General features: G+C 51.5%; 1 protein-coding gene across 4 annotated transcripts in view; it reads right to left on the reverse strand.

Moving 5' to 3' along the window:
• The window catches only part of PTPRU (protein tyrosine phosphatase receptor type U), an 86,264-nt gene that overhangs the window by 32,792 nt on the left and 34,530 nt on the right, over nucleotides 1–18,942 (reverse strand). For 3 of the 4 annotated variants that reach the window (XM_068967399.1, XM_068967397.1, XM_068967400.1), the window contains exons 8-14: nucleotides 16,677–16,985; nucleotides 11,624–11,733; nucleotides 11,183–11,384; nucleotides 10,743–10,845; nucleotides 8,002–8,275; nucleotides 7,021–7,057; nucleotides 5,948–6,086 (exon numbers count right to left, since the gene is read on the reverse strand). In XM_068967399.1, coding sequence (XP_068823500.1) covers nucleotides 5,948–6,086; nucleotides 7,021–7,057; nucleotides 8,002–8,275; nucleotides 10,743–10,845; nucleotides 11,183–11,384; nucleotides 11,624–11,733; nucleotides 16,677–16,985 — 1,174 coding nt within the window. Of the gene's footprint in view, nucleotides 1–1,486; nucleotides 1,517–5,947; nucleotides 6,087–7,020; nucleotides 7,058–8,001; nucleotides 8,276–10,742; nucleotides 10,846–11,182; nucleotides 11,385–11,623; nucleotides 11,734–16,676; nucleotides 16,986–18,942 lie in introns of all 4 variants that reach the window. The other variant, XM_068967398.1, reaches the window with a different exon arrangement.

Genomic DNA, 18,942 nt, shown 5'->3' on the forward strand with positions numbered 1-18,942 from the left:
CCCGTCAGGCTGGCTGGACCATGCAGCCCCAGGAGGACCCTTCCCAAGAGGATCCTGGCCTAGGAGGCGGTCTGCAGCGGTGAACCACAGGGCTCTGTTCCCGCCCAGGCCTCCTGCTCTACTTGGAAGAAGAACTTCAAACACCAACCAACCAGATCCGCAGACAGAGCCAGGAGGGACACCGCTCACCGCGGCCTCCAGCCGACCTCAGGGTGAGATCAAGCCAATGGCGTGTAATATGGACACTTGGAAAAGTTCGGCATTTAGATTCAAAATTAGGTGCTCTGTGACAACCCAGAGGGGTGGGATGGGGTGGGAGATGGGGACACATGTATACCTATGGCTGATTCATGCTGATGTATGGCAGAAAGCAACACAATACTGTAAAGCAATTATCCTCCAATTTAAAAAGAAAATTTTAAAGACTATGAAAAGAATACATATATGTGTGTGACTGAGTCACTGTGCTGTACAGCAGATATTAACACAACACTGTAAATCAACTACACTTCAGTAAAATAATGTTTTTAAAAAACACCTGCAGAGTTGAGGGAGCAGGAGAGCTGCCTTGTTAGGAGCTCAAGGAACAGCTGAGCTGGAGGCTCCACGTGTGTTGACAGGGGTGTGGTTGCTGGGAAAGCCAGGGTGACAGCGGGTGATGTCGATGCAAGAAGAGGGTCCAGGGAGGAGGTGAGAGATCACCGTCCTCTGGGCTGGCCCGGGGCCACCTGGGCCTGCTCTGCAAGGTGGGGACAAGCACGGGTGCAGGGGAATGATCTGGAAGCCTTGCAGGGTCAGAGATCCCAGAGGCAGAAAACAGAGTGGCATCGGCAGGCTGGGGAGTTAGAGGGCAGCCTGGGCTGCAACCCCGTCTCTGCACATCCTGTGACTTCTGACAAGTCCTTAACCTCCCTGAGCCTCAGTTTCCTCATCAGTGAAATGGGGCGATCACAGGGCGTCTTCTCAGGGTTGTTGTGTGGTTTCTGTGTGAAGAACTGAGCTCAGGGGAGGCGCCCAGGGATCGGTGGGTCTGAGGAGCTGGGCCCAGCTAGAGAAAGGCTGGAGGTGCCCTGGGAGCCGCCCTGTGTCTGCCCCGACACGCACGCACACTCAGGCTGTGGACCCAGAGTGGGACCCGGGCGAAGACCTTCCTGGACGTGGACTGAGGTCTGATGTCGGGAGGTCCCGACCAGCAAGAATGGCTTGAGACACAAGGGGCTGCCTCGGGTTCAAGAGGACAGGAGGCTCCGGGAGGTCCAGTGACTTGTCTGGGGCGGCTCAGACAGCTGGTTCTGAACCCAAGACTCAGCACAGAGACAGCGCTCATGACCTCCACACAGGAGGCCGGTGGGGAGAGGAGAGACAGCAGAGGAGGGAAGCTCAGAGGCAGGGTGGCCGTGGAGGAGGCACTGACCTCAGGCAGGGCAGAGGCGGGGGCGGGGGCTCCCCAGGAGGGGCGGGGCCCCCAGGCAGGGGCACTACTTACGGGTAGTAGGAGTAGGCATAGTGGTTTCTCCTGGCAGCATGCAAAGAGAACACACAGGTGGGCCACGGTTTGTGCACAAGGCGGGGCCCAGGGCAGCACCACCAGCAGGAGGGGCCTGGTGCTTTCTCTGCTGGGGACCAGGCTGGCCTGGGACCAACGGGTCAGAAGGCCCTTCTCTGACCCAAGGGCTGGCCCGGCTCCTTCCAGAACCTTCCCCAAGCCCACTCCTGGAGTGAGAAGGAGGTGGGGAAAAGGCCTGGAGGGAAGCAGAGCTTTTACACACATGCGTTCACAAAGAGAAATACACATGCAGACACACTCAGGGATACACACACTCACACAGAAGCACATGGACACACTCATGCACTTACAAACACAGACCTATTACATGCATGCACTCAGACACAGGCACTCAGACACACACACTGGCACACACAGATACATACACAGACGTGTTCGCAAACACACTCACACACAGATGCCTGCACTCACACACTCCAGGTAACCGTGCACTCACCCCTGCAGACCACCCCCCGCAGTCCCCATGCCACCCGCCTGCCCCCCACAGGCTCCCCTGCCCCTGAGGGGACAGCCCTCTGCAAGCTGGGAAGAAATGAGCCAGGAAGGGGAGGGGGGCTGTACACCAGGACAACTGGGGCCACCCTCAGCCACCCAGACTGCCCCTGGGTATGGGGTCCATTAAAGGAGCCACGTGACCCCCTCACAAGCACCCAGAGCACAGCTGGGCCGAGAGCCCTGATGGGACCTCGAGGCACCGGCAGTGGGGTCGTGGGGCAAGTCTGATCCCATCTCCCCGGCGGGGAGCCAGGTCCCAGAAAGTCATGTCAGCCCGCGGCTCTCAGGGGGTCAGCGAGAGTCCAGACCGGGCCCAGGACCCTGACCCCAGAGCCAGCCCCTCCTGAGGCCCCTTCCAGGACCACTCCAGGATCCTCCACTCACCCGCGCCCACATCACCCCATCAGCAGGGAGGGGAAGGCAAAGAGAGGGGAGGGGAAGACAGAGGCCCAGCCAGGGCGGGAGAAACACTTGTGTTCACACAGCACGTCTCCCGTCCCAGGGACAGAGTGGGGTCCAGGGCCCTGAGCTGGTCATAGTGGCCCTGAGGACAGGGAGATGGGCTGAAGGAGTGGCATTCTTCTGGTCTCGGCTGAGCTGTCATAACTTCAAAAGGGCCGACCCTAAGGACTCCCCCACAATCACCAACTACATTAGTTCCCCTTTTACTCTCTCTCTGCCCCTTCACCCTGACACCCTGGTCTTTTCACAATTTGTAATCACACATTTGTGCTTTTTTTAGTTTAATGCCAGACTCCCCACCCACAGCCACAAAGCACAAGAGGACCGCATCCTGGTTGCTTTTGCCCACTGTGGATCCCCAGGGCCCAGGACAGTGCCCAGGGAATATGTATTCCCTCGATACAGATTTTATTAAACTGAGTAATCAGTAAATGGGGGGCTTCCCTGGTGGCTCAGATGGTAAAGCGTCTGCCCGCAGTGCAGGAGACCCGGGTTCGATTCCTGGGTCAGGAAGATCCCCTGGAGAAGGAAATGGCAATCCTCTCCAGCACTCTTGCCTGGAGAATCCCATGGACGGAGGAGCCTGATAGGACACAGTCCATGGGGTCGCACAGAGTCGGACACGACTGAGCGACCTCACTTACTTTACTTACTAGTCAGTAAATGGAGAAAAATAACTAAAAGAACTCCGTCTCTACGAGCTTCCATTTTCTCATCTAAACAAGTGAGGTTAAAAATAATCCCCTCCCGGACAGCAAGCATGCACCCAGCCCTTCCCTGCCCCCTCTGCTTGCTGGGTGTGGGCGTGGGTTCAGGAGGACCCGAGTCATCCATAAGTCATACACAGAGGACCCGGGGGACACACAGGCAACCAGACAGAAACTCCTCTGCCCTCATGCATTTCTCAGTCCAGCAGGGAAGAGAAACACCGAGCAAAGCCTGTGAGTATGAGTGAAGTGCAGAGTGGGGTGGGCAGAGTGGGGGAAGTGCTGCAAAGGGAAGTGGGGAGGGTCTCTGGAAGCAGAACTAAAGGGTCCAACTGGCCTGGGGCACCCCAGAGTTCCCAGGGGCAGGTGCATCCAGCCTCACTCTCCAGGGGGCAGGATGAAGAAGCTGAGACCTGCTCCCAGCCACCTCCTCCCCACCCCAGGTGCCTCCTTCCTGGGTGCACGGGAGCTCCCTGGGGGCTGCTCTCCCTCAGCAACCTCCTCATCTGTCCATTTCATCCATACCCCAGGTTGATCTGAACACCCCCACCCCTGCCAGAGCTGCTCTGCCCCATGGCACCCACGGTGCAGACTGAGGGAGCCCTCAAGAGCACAGTGAACCCGGAAGGCCAGGTAGGATTCGGGGGGAAGCAGCAAGGGGCTACAGAAGGGGGCTGAATGGCTTTTAGAGGATCTAAGAAGGAACAGGGCGGAGGCAGGTAGCTATGGGGAAGGGATCCTAGAGGCTTCCAGTAGCAGCTGCATGAAGTGGAGGCCTTCCCAGTGAGGCCTTGGTAGCCTATCTGACCCATCCATCCTCTCCTGGGCCTGGCTCTCTCTTTGCTGGGGTGGGTGACCTTCCCTACTTTGCCAGTCTTCCTCAGGAGTAGATCTGGAGAGACTCAAATACCACCTGCAATTTCCCAAATCTGATCCCTCCCTTACAGCCCTCTATCTGTGCCGCTCCCCACCCCAGGGCCTCGCCCCCTACAGGAACTACTGTGTGCCAGCCGTGGTGAGGCCCTTCACATGCCCGGCCGTAAGGAGGATGAGCTTTGCGGTCAGGCCTGGGTCCAGTCAGGACCTGCTACTTAAAGTGACATGGGCGAGTCCCTTAATAATAGTTTCCCGACCTGTGAAAAGGAACTTAGATCTGCTTTGTGAGTCAGGATCCAGGAAGGAAAAATTCCCTGATGTCTCCCAAGTGCCGGAACAGCGCCTGGTACACACTAGGTGATTGATCAGTAACTACGGTTCTAATGGGTGATGTGTGGAGAGCTCTTGGCACAGCATAATACTCATTAAATAACAGTTTAAATGATTTTGCCTCAGGAAGCTTCACAGGGAACAATCAGAGCCTGATGCCCTGAACAGACCATCCCAGCACCCCACTGCTGGCATGTCCCCACCCCGAGACTCTTGGGGAGAGTCTCTCTCCTGCTGGTGCTGGGCCTCAGGCAAGGGGGGCCCTGCCCAGTTCTCCCTCATCTCCCTGGATCCTGCTTATCTGCTCCTGACAGGCCAGAGACCCAGAGCCAACCCACCCACGCATGCCCAACTTGGCAGCAGCAAGGGCTGCAAAAGCCAGAGCCCAGAGGGGAGAGGATGGAGCAGGCTCTGCCCCTGGCTCCCGGGTGACCTTGGGCAGGTCTCTGCCCCCTCTGGAGCTCAGCGTCTCCATTCCTCAACTAAGGGGCTTGGGCCACAGTGTCCTGGGGCTGCCTGGTAGGAAATGAGGTAGGGCAAGGAGAATGAGGTGGGGCAGGGTCTCAGAAGCCCACCGAGCTCCAAACCAAGGCTCAGTCTTTAGTGCTCCATGTACTGGCTCTCGGGAAGGTTATTTAGTGTTTTGAAGACAGGTTCTGCTGCTTTTGGAAGACGGGAAAACCACTAGGCTAGACATCCTTGGACTACAATGGCAGCTCTCAGTGTCCAGGTTCTGAGCCTCCACAGTTCTAAACTTGGAGATTCTCAGAATTTCACATCCTGGATTTCTAAAACCCCAAAACAGTGTAAGTTCTAGGTTCTAAGATAGGCTGGTATTCACTCTGCCCACTGTGAAATGTACCCAAAAGTGCCTCCCACACAAACATAAGGCTGGACCTTTGAGGCCTGGGAAATGGCAAGGGCAGGAAGGGAGGTCTCCTCTGAGTCATGGGCCCAGAAGGACTCCTCAGGGATCAACAGTAACAGAGCCCAGGGCAAGCTGAGCCCAAGAGAAGATGGAGCCTGGGAAGAGCCGCTGCTCAGGGTCCTCCGTGTGAAGGGGAGTGAGCCCCGCCCCCCACTGCTCAGGGATAACGCACCAACCCCGTGCTCAGGGCAGACGCGATGGCAGAAGATCTCTCGTGCACTGAGGGTGCCAAGTCAGGTTACCTCCCCACCATCCCCATCAGGACAGCCCAGCGGGCAAGGCGGGTGGGGCCCACTCCCAGCACGGCTCCTTGGCAGCAGGCACTGAGAGCCTTTCCCTGGACAGGGGCACCTGGCATCGGCCAGACCTGGGCTCCAGCCAAGCCACTCTGGGGCAGCTCCATCTGCACAGTCTCAGGCTTCCCCTCACCGGCTTGGGTCTATCCACAGGCCTGATGCCCAGGTTGGCAGCCCTCCACACGCCCGCCAGGCGGCTGCCCAACCAGCCCTCAGCCTCCTCTCTGCTCACCCGGCCTCGGACAGGCAGAAGCCCCAGGTGGGCCAGGGCACTGGCCTCACTCACCCCTTTCGGATGATAATAATAATGGCCCCCAGCAGGAGGATGAGGACAGCAAGGCCCCCCGCACAGATGCCCAGGATGAGTCCCATTTCCTCCGACCTCTGGGACACCTCCAGGGGCTGTTTGCTTTCCTTGCAGGCGGCTGGGAAGAACAACACAGGACAGAGGATCAGAGGGGAGGTGGGGACCACCTTCTCCCTGCTTGCAGGGGTCTTAAACTCCAGGAGTTGGTGATGGACAGGGAAGCCTGGCGTGCTGCAATCCATGGGGGTCGCAAAGAGTCAGATATGACTGAGCGACTAAACTGAAGCCCCAAGGAATAAACCAAGCTCCACAAACAGGTGCACAAAAACATCTGCCCATCATCCTCAGCACGTGTCCCGCCTTTCAGTCAATCAGACCCATCTCTCTCTGTCCCTCCCACCTTCCACATCCCCCGGTCAGAAGGCCTTACGTGCCCTGTGTCCCTATCTGGAATAGCTCCTCATCAGAACAGCCCAGCAGGCACAGGACTGTGGTGCCCACTGCGATGCCCCTCTCTCCTGCCTTAAATCCTCCCCATCCTTCAGTGGATGGGGGATGGCAGATGTGTGTGGGGCCTTCAGATGCAGCCTCCTGCCCTCCTGGGAGGCAACAAGGGAAGATAATTACATATGGAGGGCTCAGTTAGGGCATCTCAGGACTGGGAACCACCCACATTCCTCATCTGGGAGCAGCGTCAATCCCGACACTACAGGGTCCATGGTATCCCCCTTCTACTCCCCACAGGAAAGGGGGCAGATAGAGACTCCAGGACCAGGGTCCAGTACCCACCACCCCATTCCCAACTTCAATGGCTCACCCTCTGCCAGACCCCTTCTGTGACCACGGTGGTGTGAGGGTGTGTGCCCAGGCTGGGAGGAGGAGCCCTCGAGATGGGGCATGTAGGGCCCAAGAAGGGGAATGTTTCCTGGCCCCCACCAGTCTGCCAGACCTCCTGCCTCTGCTCCCACAGGCCTGAGTGCCCAGCGTCCACCTCCCCAGAGCCCAGCAAGTAAGAAACCCGTGGCTGAAGGACTGAATCCAGGGGTACTTACCCTTCCGGGCGAGGCGGATGCAGTTCAGCCGGGTCTCCTGGAGGCACAGATGGGGCGGGTCTCAGCACCGCTGAAGCCAGGACCTGACCCTCCCCAGAGGCAACCTTAGACAGGCTGTCTTGGCTCTGGTCAGAGTTTTTCTGGTATGAACTGTAACTAAACACACCCCACCAGCAGGAGGGTCGAGGGGGAACCAGGGACGGAGGGGCCAAAAAGGGGAGGGGTCCACAGATAGGGCGATGCCTTAGGAAAGTGGAATGAGATGGCCGGGAACAGGAAAAAAAAAAGGCACAAGGAGAGCTCAGAAATGAGGGTAGCGCTTGGGTCCAGGGGTCCGCTTGGCTACAGGGCAGCCCGGAAAGGAGCAATCCGAGGAGGGAGGAGCCTGGAGAAGGGCGGGGCTTCAGGGAGGAGGCTGGTCCTAGGCTTCAAGCTCAGGTGAAAGCGAGAAGAGGAGAGGGACACTCTCTGGAGCCAGAGGAACCTGAGTTGGAAGACCCGGGCCTCAGGAGACGGCAGGGACCACACTGGGAGCTTGGATAGACATGAATCCAGGAAAAGCCCACCAGGCTCCTCTGTCATCTCTGGGATTCTCCAGGCAGGAATACTGGAGTGGGTTGCCATGCCCTTCTCCAGGGTATCTCCCCGACCCAGGAGATCAAACTCGGGTCTCCTGCATCGCAGGCAAATCTTTTACTATCTGAGCCATCAGGAAGAAGCCCCCCGGAAAGGGTTAGTACTGGAGAGAAAGTGTCTGGGGTTAGGAGGGCAGGGCTCAGATCGGCAGGCGGAGGTGGACAGGGCTACGGGAGGCCTGGGCGCAGTATGGGGCAGGAGGTGGGGAATAAGGCTAGTGCGAGGGGAAGGGTGGAGGGTGGAGGATGGGCACTGTCTCCAGCTTCTGCAGCAGCCTGCTCCGATCTGTCCTGAGCCTGTCCCCCACCCGGATCGCCCCCACCATGACCCCGGCCGGCCCCTCACCCCCTTCAGGTGGCTTGCTGCCTGGAAGTAGATGAGATAGGCCTTCCTGGGCTCAAGCGGTGGGTTCCAGAAGCCGCGGTAAGTCTGGTTGTCACCCACGGTGAAGGGCATGGCCTCAGGCAGACTGCTGGCCGCCAGTTCGGCCCCAAAGTAGTGCACCAGGCCCCGGGCCAGCGCCGCATCGAAGGTCAGCGGCACCGGGAAGCAGTCCTGGCTGCCAGGCTCCCGCCGGAGTCTCCGCGGCCGCTCCTCCTCCACAATCACCTGGTACACACTGGACATGGGGAGGGGACAGGGCAGTGGTCACAGTGGCCAGAGGACAGGGAGAGCCATCTGGTGACTAAGGGTGCGGGCTTTGGGGTCAGGCTCAGGACAGCCCTCATCTCAGCTCTGTCTCTTCCTAGCTGGGCAAGTCACTTAAGCTCCCTGGGCCTCAGTTTTCTCCTCTGTAAAATGGGAATGATTACAGGATGGCTCCATAAGGTAGAGGTGAGCAAAGAGGCAAGTTTAACAAGCAGCCAGTGCCTGGGCAGCTGTTATTACTGTAACTAAGGCTGAAAGTATGTGGGCCCTGCTCAAGCCAACCAAGCCCTAAAGCTCCACCCTGACTCCCAGGGCCTGGGAACCTCAAGCCCTGGGCTCCAACCAGGTTCCCAACTGCTCCCTCTAGGCCTCAGTAAATTCGAGTAAGACACAATGCATTCATTCATCCAGAAAGTTTTTACTGAGCTCAGACATGAGTCCTATGCTGGGCACTTGGGGCTCTGGGCTTCCTGGAACTGGCCTCCAGTGGGGGAGCCAGTCACTGAGCAGGCAAACGAGGTCACACTAAACCTACATCTCGAATACCCTCCCAACCTGGAGGCAGCCCTGGGTCTGCAACTCTGAGCCTGCCATCTCCCGGGCCTGATGGCTGATTTCTGTTCCCTGGTCTCTGTCTCCCGATCCCACCTTGTGTGTTTCTATTTATTTTCATCACTATACTGAATGGCCTTGTCCTATGAGCTCCTCCAAATCCTCTGTGGAACAAAGCCAAGAGTAAATAAATGAATGCTGACAAATTTAAATCTTTCCACTCCCAGCCTCAGTCACGTCTTGGCGTGTGACACCCCATACTGACAATGGCAGCCTGCACTCTGGGAAAGTAGAAATGTCTTTTCCTTGCTCTCCAGCTGTTTGTTTGTTTGTTTGTTTGTTTTAGCTCCCAAGTTAGGAGGGAATCACCCCAGCACCCTAAGATTTAGGCCAGACAGGTTCATCCCGTCATTAGCCAGCCCAGGCCCCTCTCAACCTCCACTTCCCAGGCCGAGGTCAGGCCTCCCCTAGCCCCAAGTCCCACCAGGAGATGCTAATAAGCATGAACCGTGAACAAAGCACACCTTGATCTGGGATAATCACCATAAGGCAAAGGAAAGGGAGGCTCAGAGAGGTGAAGGGACATGTCCAAGGTCACACAGTCATCAGGCCTCTCCACCTTACATGGTCCATCCCTTGCCCCATCCCAGGCTTGCCTGGGATGCTGACTGGGCTGCTCACAGGATCCCCCAAGGAGACAAGGAAAGGAGAAGCTGCTGGGTCCCCAACTCCTCCCAATTCAGAGGCACCAGCATCCTGAGCCTCCTGCAAAAGGCCAAATTCCCCTGAGCTCTGCAGACTCCTTCCTGCAGCTCCTGTTAGGGTCCGGGGATCAGCCCAAATCAGACTGTGCAGTAGCAAATATGGGGAGGCAAAGCAGGAGGAAAAAGCGAAAGCGGGGAGGAGTGAGGAAGTGAGAGTGTCAAGAGCACCTGGGAAACCCCCTGCCTTCTTGGGGGCATCTCAGTAGGACCCTCTCACGGCCAACTGCAGGCTGTCACCCTCTCCCAGTGCCTGAGCCTTAATGGGAAGGAGCGGGTGGACCAGAGGGCCAGAGATGCTCCGTGACTTCAAGGAAAGGTGCAGGCTGTACAGACAGACCAGGCTTTCAAATCCCAGCGCTATCGCTTACCAGGCGTGTGGCCTCGGGGACACATTATGCAGGCTCTCTGAGCCTGCTTCCTGATGCAGAAAATAAGGGTGCTGATACCCACTCCACCGGCTGCCGTGAGGATCAAATGACTCATGCAGGTAAAGTCCCTAAGATGACGTCTGGCCGACAGGAAGTGCGTGCACACATTGCACAAACACACGCACACTGTCTCACATACACACACATCACACCCACAATCACACACACACACACACACATCACACCCACAATCACACACACACACACACCCCGTCTTATCTCTAGCACCTTCTCCTCAACAGAGACAGTCACTGCAGCATCTGCTTCCTCTGCAAAGAAGTAGGGAAGCCAAGCTCTCGGCCTCTCCAGAGAGAGGATGCCACGTGGCCAGAGGCCCTAGCCTTCCAGGAAGCTCATCCTTGTGCCTCCCTCAACAGGAACCCCCAGGGGAAAAGCTGGGGAGAAATAAAGCCCCAAGGTGGCAGAGGTAGGCCCTCTGGAGAGATCCGAACAATCTCCTGTTCAAGATTTTGTGACAGTCACCACCAGACAGCCCACAGCCTCAGAGGGGAGTGAGTGCAGGCCTTCCACCTGCCCAGGATCACACAACGTCCTCCTCCCGACACTCTGAACCCTGAAGAGGAGACTGAGGGAAGACAAGGCTGAGCAGGCCTGGGTGGGGGTTCTGGGTCAGAGGACAGGCATCTTCTTTTACCGCCCTGACCTCCCGCCCCTCCGTTACACGCATGCCCACCTGATGGGCGCCCCGCGGCCCTGCGCCGGCCTCAGCAGCACGGTGATGGTGTTCTCAGACTCGCCCAGTGGCGACGGCATGTCAGCATAATCAAAGCTGGGCGCTGGGGGAGAGAACAAGGACATAAGCCCGGAGCCTGGCCACTGCACCAGGAAGGCCAGGCCTCCAGGCTCCTTGACCTCTGCCCTCAGACTGCTTTCCCTTCAGCCTCTGCCTCCCTGTTCCCTCTGACCTGAGCTTCCCTGACCCCTGACCTCAGCCCTCGGATTCCACCAACCATCTCCAGAACCCTCTGAGTTAATCCTCCCTGACCTCACCCTCTAAATGGTTCATTTATCTCAGCAGGAGTCCTCCATTGCCACCCCCAGGAAGCCCCACCTCTGTGCCCAGCGGACTCTGGGCCTCCCCAAAGAGGCCAGGCTAGGTCAGGCAGGGCTCACCTGAGATATTGGTGGTGATCTCGGTGAGCGCCGCCTGGCCAAAGCCTTTGCCCGTGCGGGCCCGCACGGAGAACAGGTAGGTGGTGCCCGGGTGCAGGTTGGAGAAGACATGGTAGGTCTCGTTGCGGAGCTTGGAGATGGTACGCCGTGGGCCCGGCACATTCACCGCCGGGTCTGACGATTCGACACTCTGGTAACTGATCTAGGGGCAGAATGGGCAAGCAGGCAGGCTCAGGGACGGGGAAGTAGCCTCCCACCCATCATGGTTCAGGTGAGCCAGGCCTCTGGGTACCTTTGCCTTCTGCCTTCAGGTCCCCCATCGCCCACAGGGTATGGACCCCAGCCATAGCTGAAGGAACGCCAATGATCACCTCTGTTCTCCCACCCCACACACTTCCCTCTCCAACCTGTGGGCCCACCGTCCACCAGGGGCCCACCCACCTCATACTGAGTGATGAGGCCATTGGGTTCCTGGGGCTCCTCCCACTTGAGGAAGATCATGTCCTCCAGCGGAGTAAAGGTCAGGGACTCAGCCGCAATCCCGCCAGGCACTGCGAGGGAAAGATGACACGGGGCAGGGAAAAGCAAGCTTTGGAACCAGATACCTGGGTTCAGATTCCAGCCTTGCCATTTCCTAGCTGGGATGCTTGGACTACTCAGCCTCTCTGAGCCTTGGCTTCTTAATCTGTGAAATGGGGATGACAACAATACCTCCTCCACCGGAATTAAATGATGTGATGTACATAAAGCCCCAAGGCAAATACCTATCAGCACTCTCATATGGTTCGGCCTATGTCTGAGCACTCGAAAAGGGCAGCTGGCATTTTCATTACTGTGCAGGAGGCATTTCGCAGAGAAGAATGAATGCTCCTATTTTGTTCCAGCTGAGTGGTTTTCAGAAAATATAGACATTCGCCAGAAAAATGAAAACAACTGCCTTACAGTGGCAGGATTATGGGTGGAGATGTTTTCTTGTCTGAAAATTACTAATTACACAAACAATATGTTCAATGTAGAAAATCAAAATAAGCATAAGGAAAATTAATGGCACCGACAGTTCCATCACCCAGAGATAAACACTGTCAACATTTTAGCAGAAGCCCTTTCAGATACGACTTTGTTTTGTTTTTGTTTTAAGGTATCATCTTCACAGCTGGCTCCAGGAATTTCCTCTAGGAAGAGAATGGCCTTCTTTGTTTTCGGGAAAACACTTTGATAAACCTTTGTAGGGAAGCTGAACTTCTAAGATAGGGGAAAGCAGAAACCAAGATAATAGCTCAAGTGCCTTGTGTTAAAATGAAGTTAACCAGGCAATTCCACTATTCACCCACCAAAATGTTAAAAGGAAAAAGACAATTCCAAGTGCTGCTGAGGAAGCAGAGCAACTGAAATTTTCACACACTGTTAGTGGGAGTGTAATTCAACACAACCACTTGGGAAAACTGGATATATCTCCTTATTATGAACACAAACCCTGAAATCTAGCCGTTCCACTCCTAGGCATAAACCCATCAAAAATGTGTATATCTACCAAAAAAAAAAAAAAAGAATCTACAAGAATTTTATTTGCAGCACAATTTAAAATAGTTGCCGCCACCACTGCCACTAAGTTGCTTCAGTCGTGTCCGACCCTGTGCGACTCCACAGACAGCAGCCCACCAGGCTCCTCTGTCCCTGGGATTTTCCAGGCAAGAACACTGGAGTGGGTTGCCTTTTCCTTCTCCAATGTAAAATAGTTGAAAGCACCCCAAATGTCTAACAATAGTAAATAGGATGAATAAATAGTCACATAATGGATTATTCAGCAATGAGAATAAATTCTCTGGAACCGTACACACCACTTGGCCGAATATCTCAAGCATAAAGCTGAGACGGAGAAGCCAGTCATAAAAAGAACATACACTGATCCAGAAAAGGTAGAATCACAACTACAGACCTATTGGAAGGACTAAGCTCCCAAGGCTGACAACACCTCCTACTGGAGAGAATTCGGAGCACCTGCAGCGCCCTGACGTTGCAGCTGTTCAGTCGCCCAGCCGTGTCTGACTCTTCGCGACCCCCTGGACTGCAGTGCGCCAGGCTTCCCTGTCTTTCACGGATGGGGATGCAAATGTATGGCCACTTTGGAAATGAGTTTGGCAATTTCTTATCAAGTTCAACATACACTTACACCCAAAACAACACTCCCACTCAAAGGTATTTTCCCAAGTAAACAAAAACTTAGTCCATTTGAACCAGCACGCCCATGTTCATAGCAGCTTCATTTGTTTTTTGTTTTTTTGAATGTATAATGTTTTAATTTAGTCTGGGTAGAACCACAAGGGTTGCTATGTGAACATATCATGGTTTAGGCTATTATATACAACAGGTGTCCTGAAAACAGGGGTAGTTTTATCCTCCAGATTACAGAGTTTCTAAAACGGCTTTCTTTTTTCAAAATTAATTTTTATTGGAGTATAGTTGCTTTACAATGTTGTGTTCGTGTCTACTGTACAGCAAAGTGAATCAGCTATGTGTATTAAAAAAGAGAATATACACTATATGATTCCACTGATATAATGTTCAAAACCAAGCAGAAATTAGTCTATGGCATTACGGGTCAGGATAATGATTACCTTTGGAAGCTGTGAGTGGGAGGGTGCAGAAAGGGGACTTCAGGGCTGCTGGTAATGCTTTTTCTTGGTCTGGGTGTGGGTTATCCTGATGTGTGCAGTCTAGGAGAATGCCAAGTTGAGCTGACCACTTAAGATACGCACACTCCCCGTAAGTATTATACTAATACTTCAGTGAAACGTATAAAATATTAAATAATTAATTAATATTAAAAAGAGGCAGGAGAAGGGGGGCAGAGAAAAAAGAAAGAAAAACAAGGAGCCAAGTGAGGCCTGGTGGCCAGGGTTGGGGGTGAAGCAGCCTCAACAATGTACCTTGCAGAAGGAAAGGGGAAAGGTCAACAGATTTTAAGAATGGAGCAGTCTGAGAGTCAACATGAGATTACCTGAGAAGGGCAGCAATACATGCTAGCCCAAAATTTGTCACTTGGAATCAGGATTATTTTGAGATGAACTCAGAAGGCAATATAGGAGCATACACAAGAAAAAATTCTCTACCCTCCCCCTATTTGCCTAAAAGTAGGACATGAATTTGCACAGGTGCCCCCCTCCCCTCTTTACCTAGTAGGACAGAAGATAATCACTGAGAAACCTCTGGACCCTTATCAGCCCAGAGGAATCTACCTGACAACCTTTACTGACCACCATTAGTTTCCCCATACATTTGATTTCCCCTAATTTGCTGCCCCAAGAAGTTTGAAGTCCTTTTCTTTCGTCTTGCCACTTCACTAAAAATTCATTGTTCCATGGTTAAGATGCTATATAACCCCAAGTTCTTACCACTCCTTTGAGTTACTCATCACTGAGTACTCCCTGTTATATGCAAAGCGTGTGTTCATAAACTCTGTTTCCTATAATAGAAAATAATCTGAATATATATATCTGTGTATATATTCACATATATATTATATCAGCTTTGGAAAGATTAATAAAATTTATTTTATTGTATATAATAAACTGAATGCCTTTGCTTATGCCTAAAACTAACACAATATTGCAAATTAACCACACTTCAATTTTTAAGAATATATAACAAAAAATAAATAGAATTTATAACAAAAATTTTTTTAATATTTTTATCTTATTTTTATCTGGTTAATCTATTTTTGCTCAGTCAATTTACAGGATCTCAGCCAATGAACCTCAGATAGGTAGGATAAAAAAGTTAAGTTTCTCCGATTTAGGGTAAACCCCTCCAGACTTCATTCCCATCCCCAGCAAATCCTCATCAGTGCAGGGCACAGGGCATACACACTTCCTCAGGTGAGTGGGGTTTTCCGGAAATTGAGAAAGGAGTTGAATTTTATATCTGGGCCACTGCTGTGCAGACAGAAAATTATACATGTGAGGAAACAAACAAACAAGAAAACTGTTAACCAAGGAGCTTAGGGGTACCTGGGGATTTACAGCAATCTGGAGGAAGGCTTTGGACCTGTGCTGAGATTAGAATGTAGCTGTTAAGAAAAACAGCTCTCAAACAGATGGCCAGGTTTGAAACCCAGCTCTGCTACCCATCTACTAGTAATGGGACTTCATCGGCAAAACGGGAAGGGTAACAGTGAACAGCCAGATAGGGTTGTCATGAGGTGCACGTGCATTAATATATAAAAAGCGTTCTGAAATTAATGAATGTTAGCTTGATATCAGTGGAACAATACACTCAACAATGACAATGCACATTTTTTTTCAAGTAGATATGGAACATTTACTAAAATTTAACCATATATTGCTGGTGGCTCAGCTAGTAAAGATTCCACCTGCCATGCAGGAGACCTGGGTTCGATCCCCAAGTTGGGAAGATCCCCTGGAGAAGGGACCAGCTACCCACTCCACTATTCTGGGCGGGAGAATTCCATAGACTGTATAGTCCATGGAGTCGCAAAGAGTCGGACTGAAGACTTTCACTCACTCACAACCATATATTAGGCCATAAAGCATGGATCAAATTTCAAAAGACCAAAATTAGAGTATGTACTCTGACTACAGTGTAAGCTAGAAATCAATAACAAAAAGATGATTAGAGAAATCCCAGCCAGAAATCAAACAACGTAATTCTAAATAACTCTTGGGTCAAAGAATGAATCATAACAGAAATCAGAAAATATTTTAAACTGAATGATACTGAAGATAGGATATAGCAAAACTTGTGCAATAAAACTAAAGCAGAGCTGAGGGAAATGTACAGCTTTAAATGCATATGTTAGAAATGAAGACAGGCTCAAAATCAGTGATCTAACAGGCTTCCATATCAAAAAACTAAAAGAACAGCTGATCAAATGCAAAGAAAACATTTTTAAAAAGAAATAGAAGAGAACGTTAAGTATAAAATTAAAAAAAATAAACTAGGCCAAAATTTGGCTCTTTGTAAAGATTAATAAAATTTATATACCCTTACCAAGAATGAACATGAGAAAAAAAGAGAAGACACAAATTACCAATATCAGGCATGAAAAAGGGGATAGCACAATAGATCCCACAGACATTCAATAAATATAACAAGAGAATATTATAGCCAACTTGATGCCAAGATAGTTGACAACTTAAGTGAAATGATCAAATCCCTTAAAAACCGAGTACACCAAAACTGATACAAAGACTAGAAAGTCTGAATATTCCAATATCTATTTTGAAAATTAAAATTGTTATTAAAAACCCTCCCACAATGAAAACGCCAGGCCGAAATGACTTCCCTGGTAAATGTCCCCAAACATTTTAAGGAAGAAATTATACCAATTTTACCCAAAGTCTTCCAAGGAATAGATATTAGTATCATTACTCTGTTGTCATACAGTCGGCTTAAACCTAAGCAAAAAATCTCCTAGGGTGAGTTCAGTCTCAGACACGTGGCGTCTGTGGGCACCGGGGATCAGGAGGCCTCTTACCGTCCTCGTCTGTCTGGAAGGTGACTTCCTTGCCCTCTTTGCGCCCCTCGGGGTTAGCAAGGATGAGCCGCACGTGGACATTCCGGTAGGGCAGCAGGTTCTTGATGGTGTAGCGGCTAACACCCCGCTCCATCTTCACACACTCCCGGACGGTCTGGTTGTGGCTGCTGCCCAGGGTGTAGTGATAGCACAGGGACACGGTGTAGGTGTGGCAACGTGTCACGTTGTAGCCCAGCGGTTCCCACTGCACGGTCAGCTGACGGGCCTGGATCTCAGCAAAAGCCAGGCCTTTGGGGGCCCTCATGGGCTCTGGGGAATCCGAGCAACAGAAAGGGTAGAAGAAAGAGGAGGAGAAGCAGGATGAGAGAGAAAGCATCAGGCAGCTGACTAGTATCAACCCTCATTTGCCCCCAAGAGTCCAAGAGACCCCTTAGTGCAGCAAAAAGGGAATAAAGTGTATGTTTTGGAGTCAGGCAGGCCCACATCTGAATTCTGGCTCTGTTACTTGCAGCTGACAACTACTGGCTAAGTCACTTTATCTCTCTGAGCCTTAGTTTCCTCATCTGCAAAATGGGATAATAGGCTCGATCACAGGATGGCTGTGAGGTTTAAGGTAAAACATACAAAGCATGTGTAGCAATGGCTAATACACAATGCGAAAGTGGCTCAGTCATATCCGACTCTTTGTGACCCATGGACTATACAGTCCATGGAATTCTCCAGGCCAGAATACTGGAGTGGGTAGCCTTTCCCTTCTCCAGGGGATCTTCCTGACCCAGGAATTGAACCAGGGTCTCCTGTTTGGCAGGCAGATTCTTTACCAACTGAGCTATCAGGGAAGCTCCATACACAGTAAGCCACCGAAAATATTAGCTATAATTTTTTTAATAATATTGTTCACTTCCTATTCCAAGTTCCTCCTGAAGGAAGTCAAGACAGTCTGAATCAACCAACTGTTGTATTTTTCTTCATACTCTGTTAATTCCAAACTTGTTCTAAAACAGTTTACAGTAATATGTACAATATAATAATACAGAGAAGTCAGCATAATGGGGGAAATGAGAGCCAAATAGATAAATAATGCCAGAGAATGTTAGGAAAATAGAAATCCATGCCATTAGGTCCCGCATAGAGCTATAAATACAAGGCTCAAATTAGGTGATGGGTTCCCTGGCTGCCAAAGAAAAAAGGGAAATACAATCTGTTCTATAAAGATGATGATGACGATGATGGCTGTAAACATTTACTAGGGGCTTTGTCTGTGTCAAGCATTGCTCTAGAGGCTTTAAAATGCTTTATCTCATTTAACACTCTCTAATCTAACAGAAAGCTGCCATTATTAGCCTTGTTATGCAGATGTAGAAATAGAGGCACACAAGAGAGATTAAGTAAACTTGCTGACCGTCACACAGATAGTAAGTAGTGAAGCTGGAATCCAAACCTGACAGGCCGGCTTCAGAATCCACCACTTCTTAACCACCACTACTCTGCCTCCCCATGAGTAATTCACTGTCCAAAAACTAAAAATAAATAAAAATAAACCAGGAACCTTCCTTGATGATCCAGTGGCTAAGACTCCACATTCCCAATGCAGGTAACCAGGTTTGATCCCTGGTCAAGGAACTAGACCCTCGCATGCTGTTACAAAGATCAAAGATCCCACGTGCAACTAAGACCCAGCACAGCCAAATAAGTAAAATATTTTAAAAAATAAATAATAAATGAATAATAGTTCAGTTCAGTTGCTCAGCTGTGTCTGACTCTTTGTGACCCCATGGACTGCAACACTCCAGGCCTCCCTGTCCATCAACAACTCCCAGAGTTTACTCAAACTCATGCACATTGAGTCAGTGATGCCATCCAACCATCTCATCCTCTGTCATCCCCTTTTCCTCCTGCCTTCAATCTTTCCTAGCATCAGGGTCTTTTCAAATGAGTTAGCTCTTCGCATCAGGTAGCCAAGGTATTGGAGTTTCAGCTTCAACATCAGTCCTTCCAATGAACACTCAGCGCTGATTTCCTTTAGGATGGACTGGTTGGGATCTCCTTGCAGTCCAAGGGACTCTCAAGAGCCTTCTCCAAATGAATAAAAAGGATACCTTTTTAAAAATTAATTAATTAACCACACCAATGCCTCTGGAGAGGCAGATACCCAACATAAGGCAAGTGCATATTACTGTGCTCCATAGCCTCTTGAAGATTCCATAGGACCAGAATGTTATCCGCATTTTATAAGTAAAGAAATCAAGGCTTCTTTACTCGGGGG

The sequence above is a fragment of the Capricornis sumatraensis genome, chromosome 3 (genome assembly GCF_032405125.1).
Source record: "Capricornis sumatraensis isolate serow.1 chromosome 3, serow.2, whole genome shotgun sequence".
Lineage (NCBI taxonomy): Eukaryota > Metazoa > Chordata > Mammalia > Artiodactyla > Bovidae > Capricornis > Capricornis sumatraensis.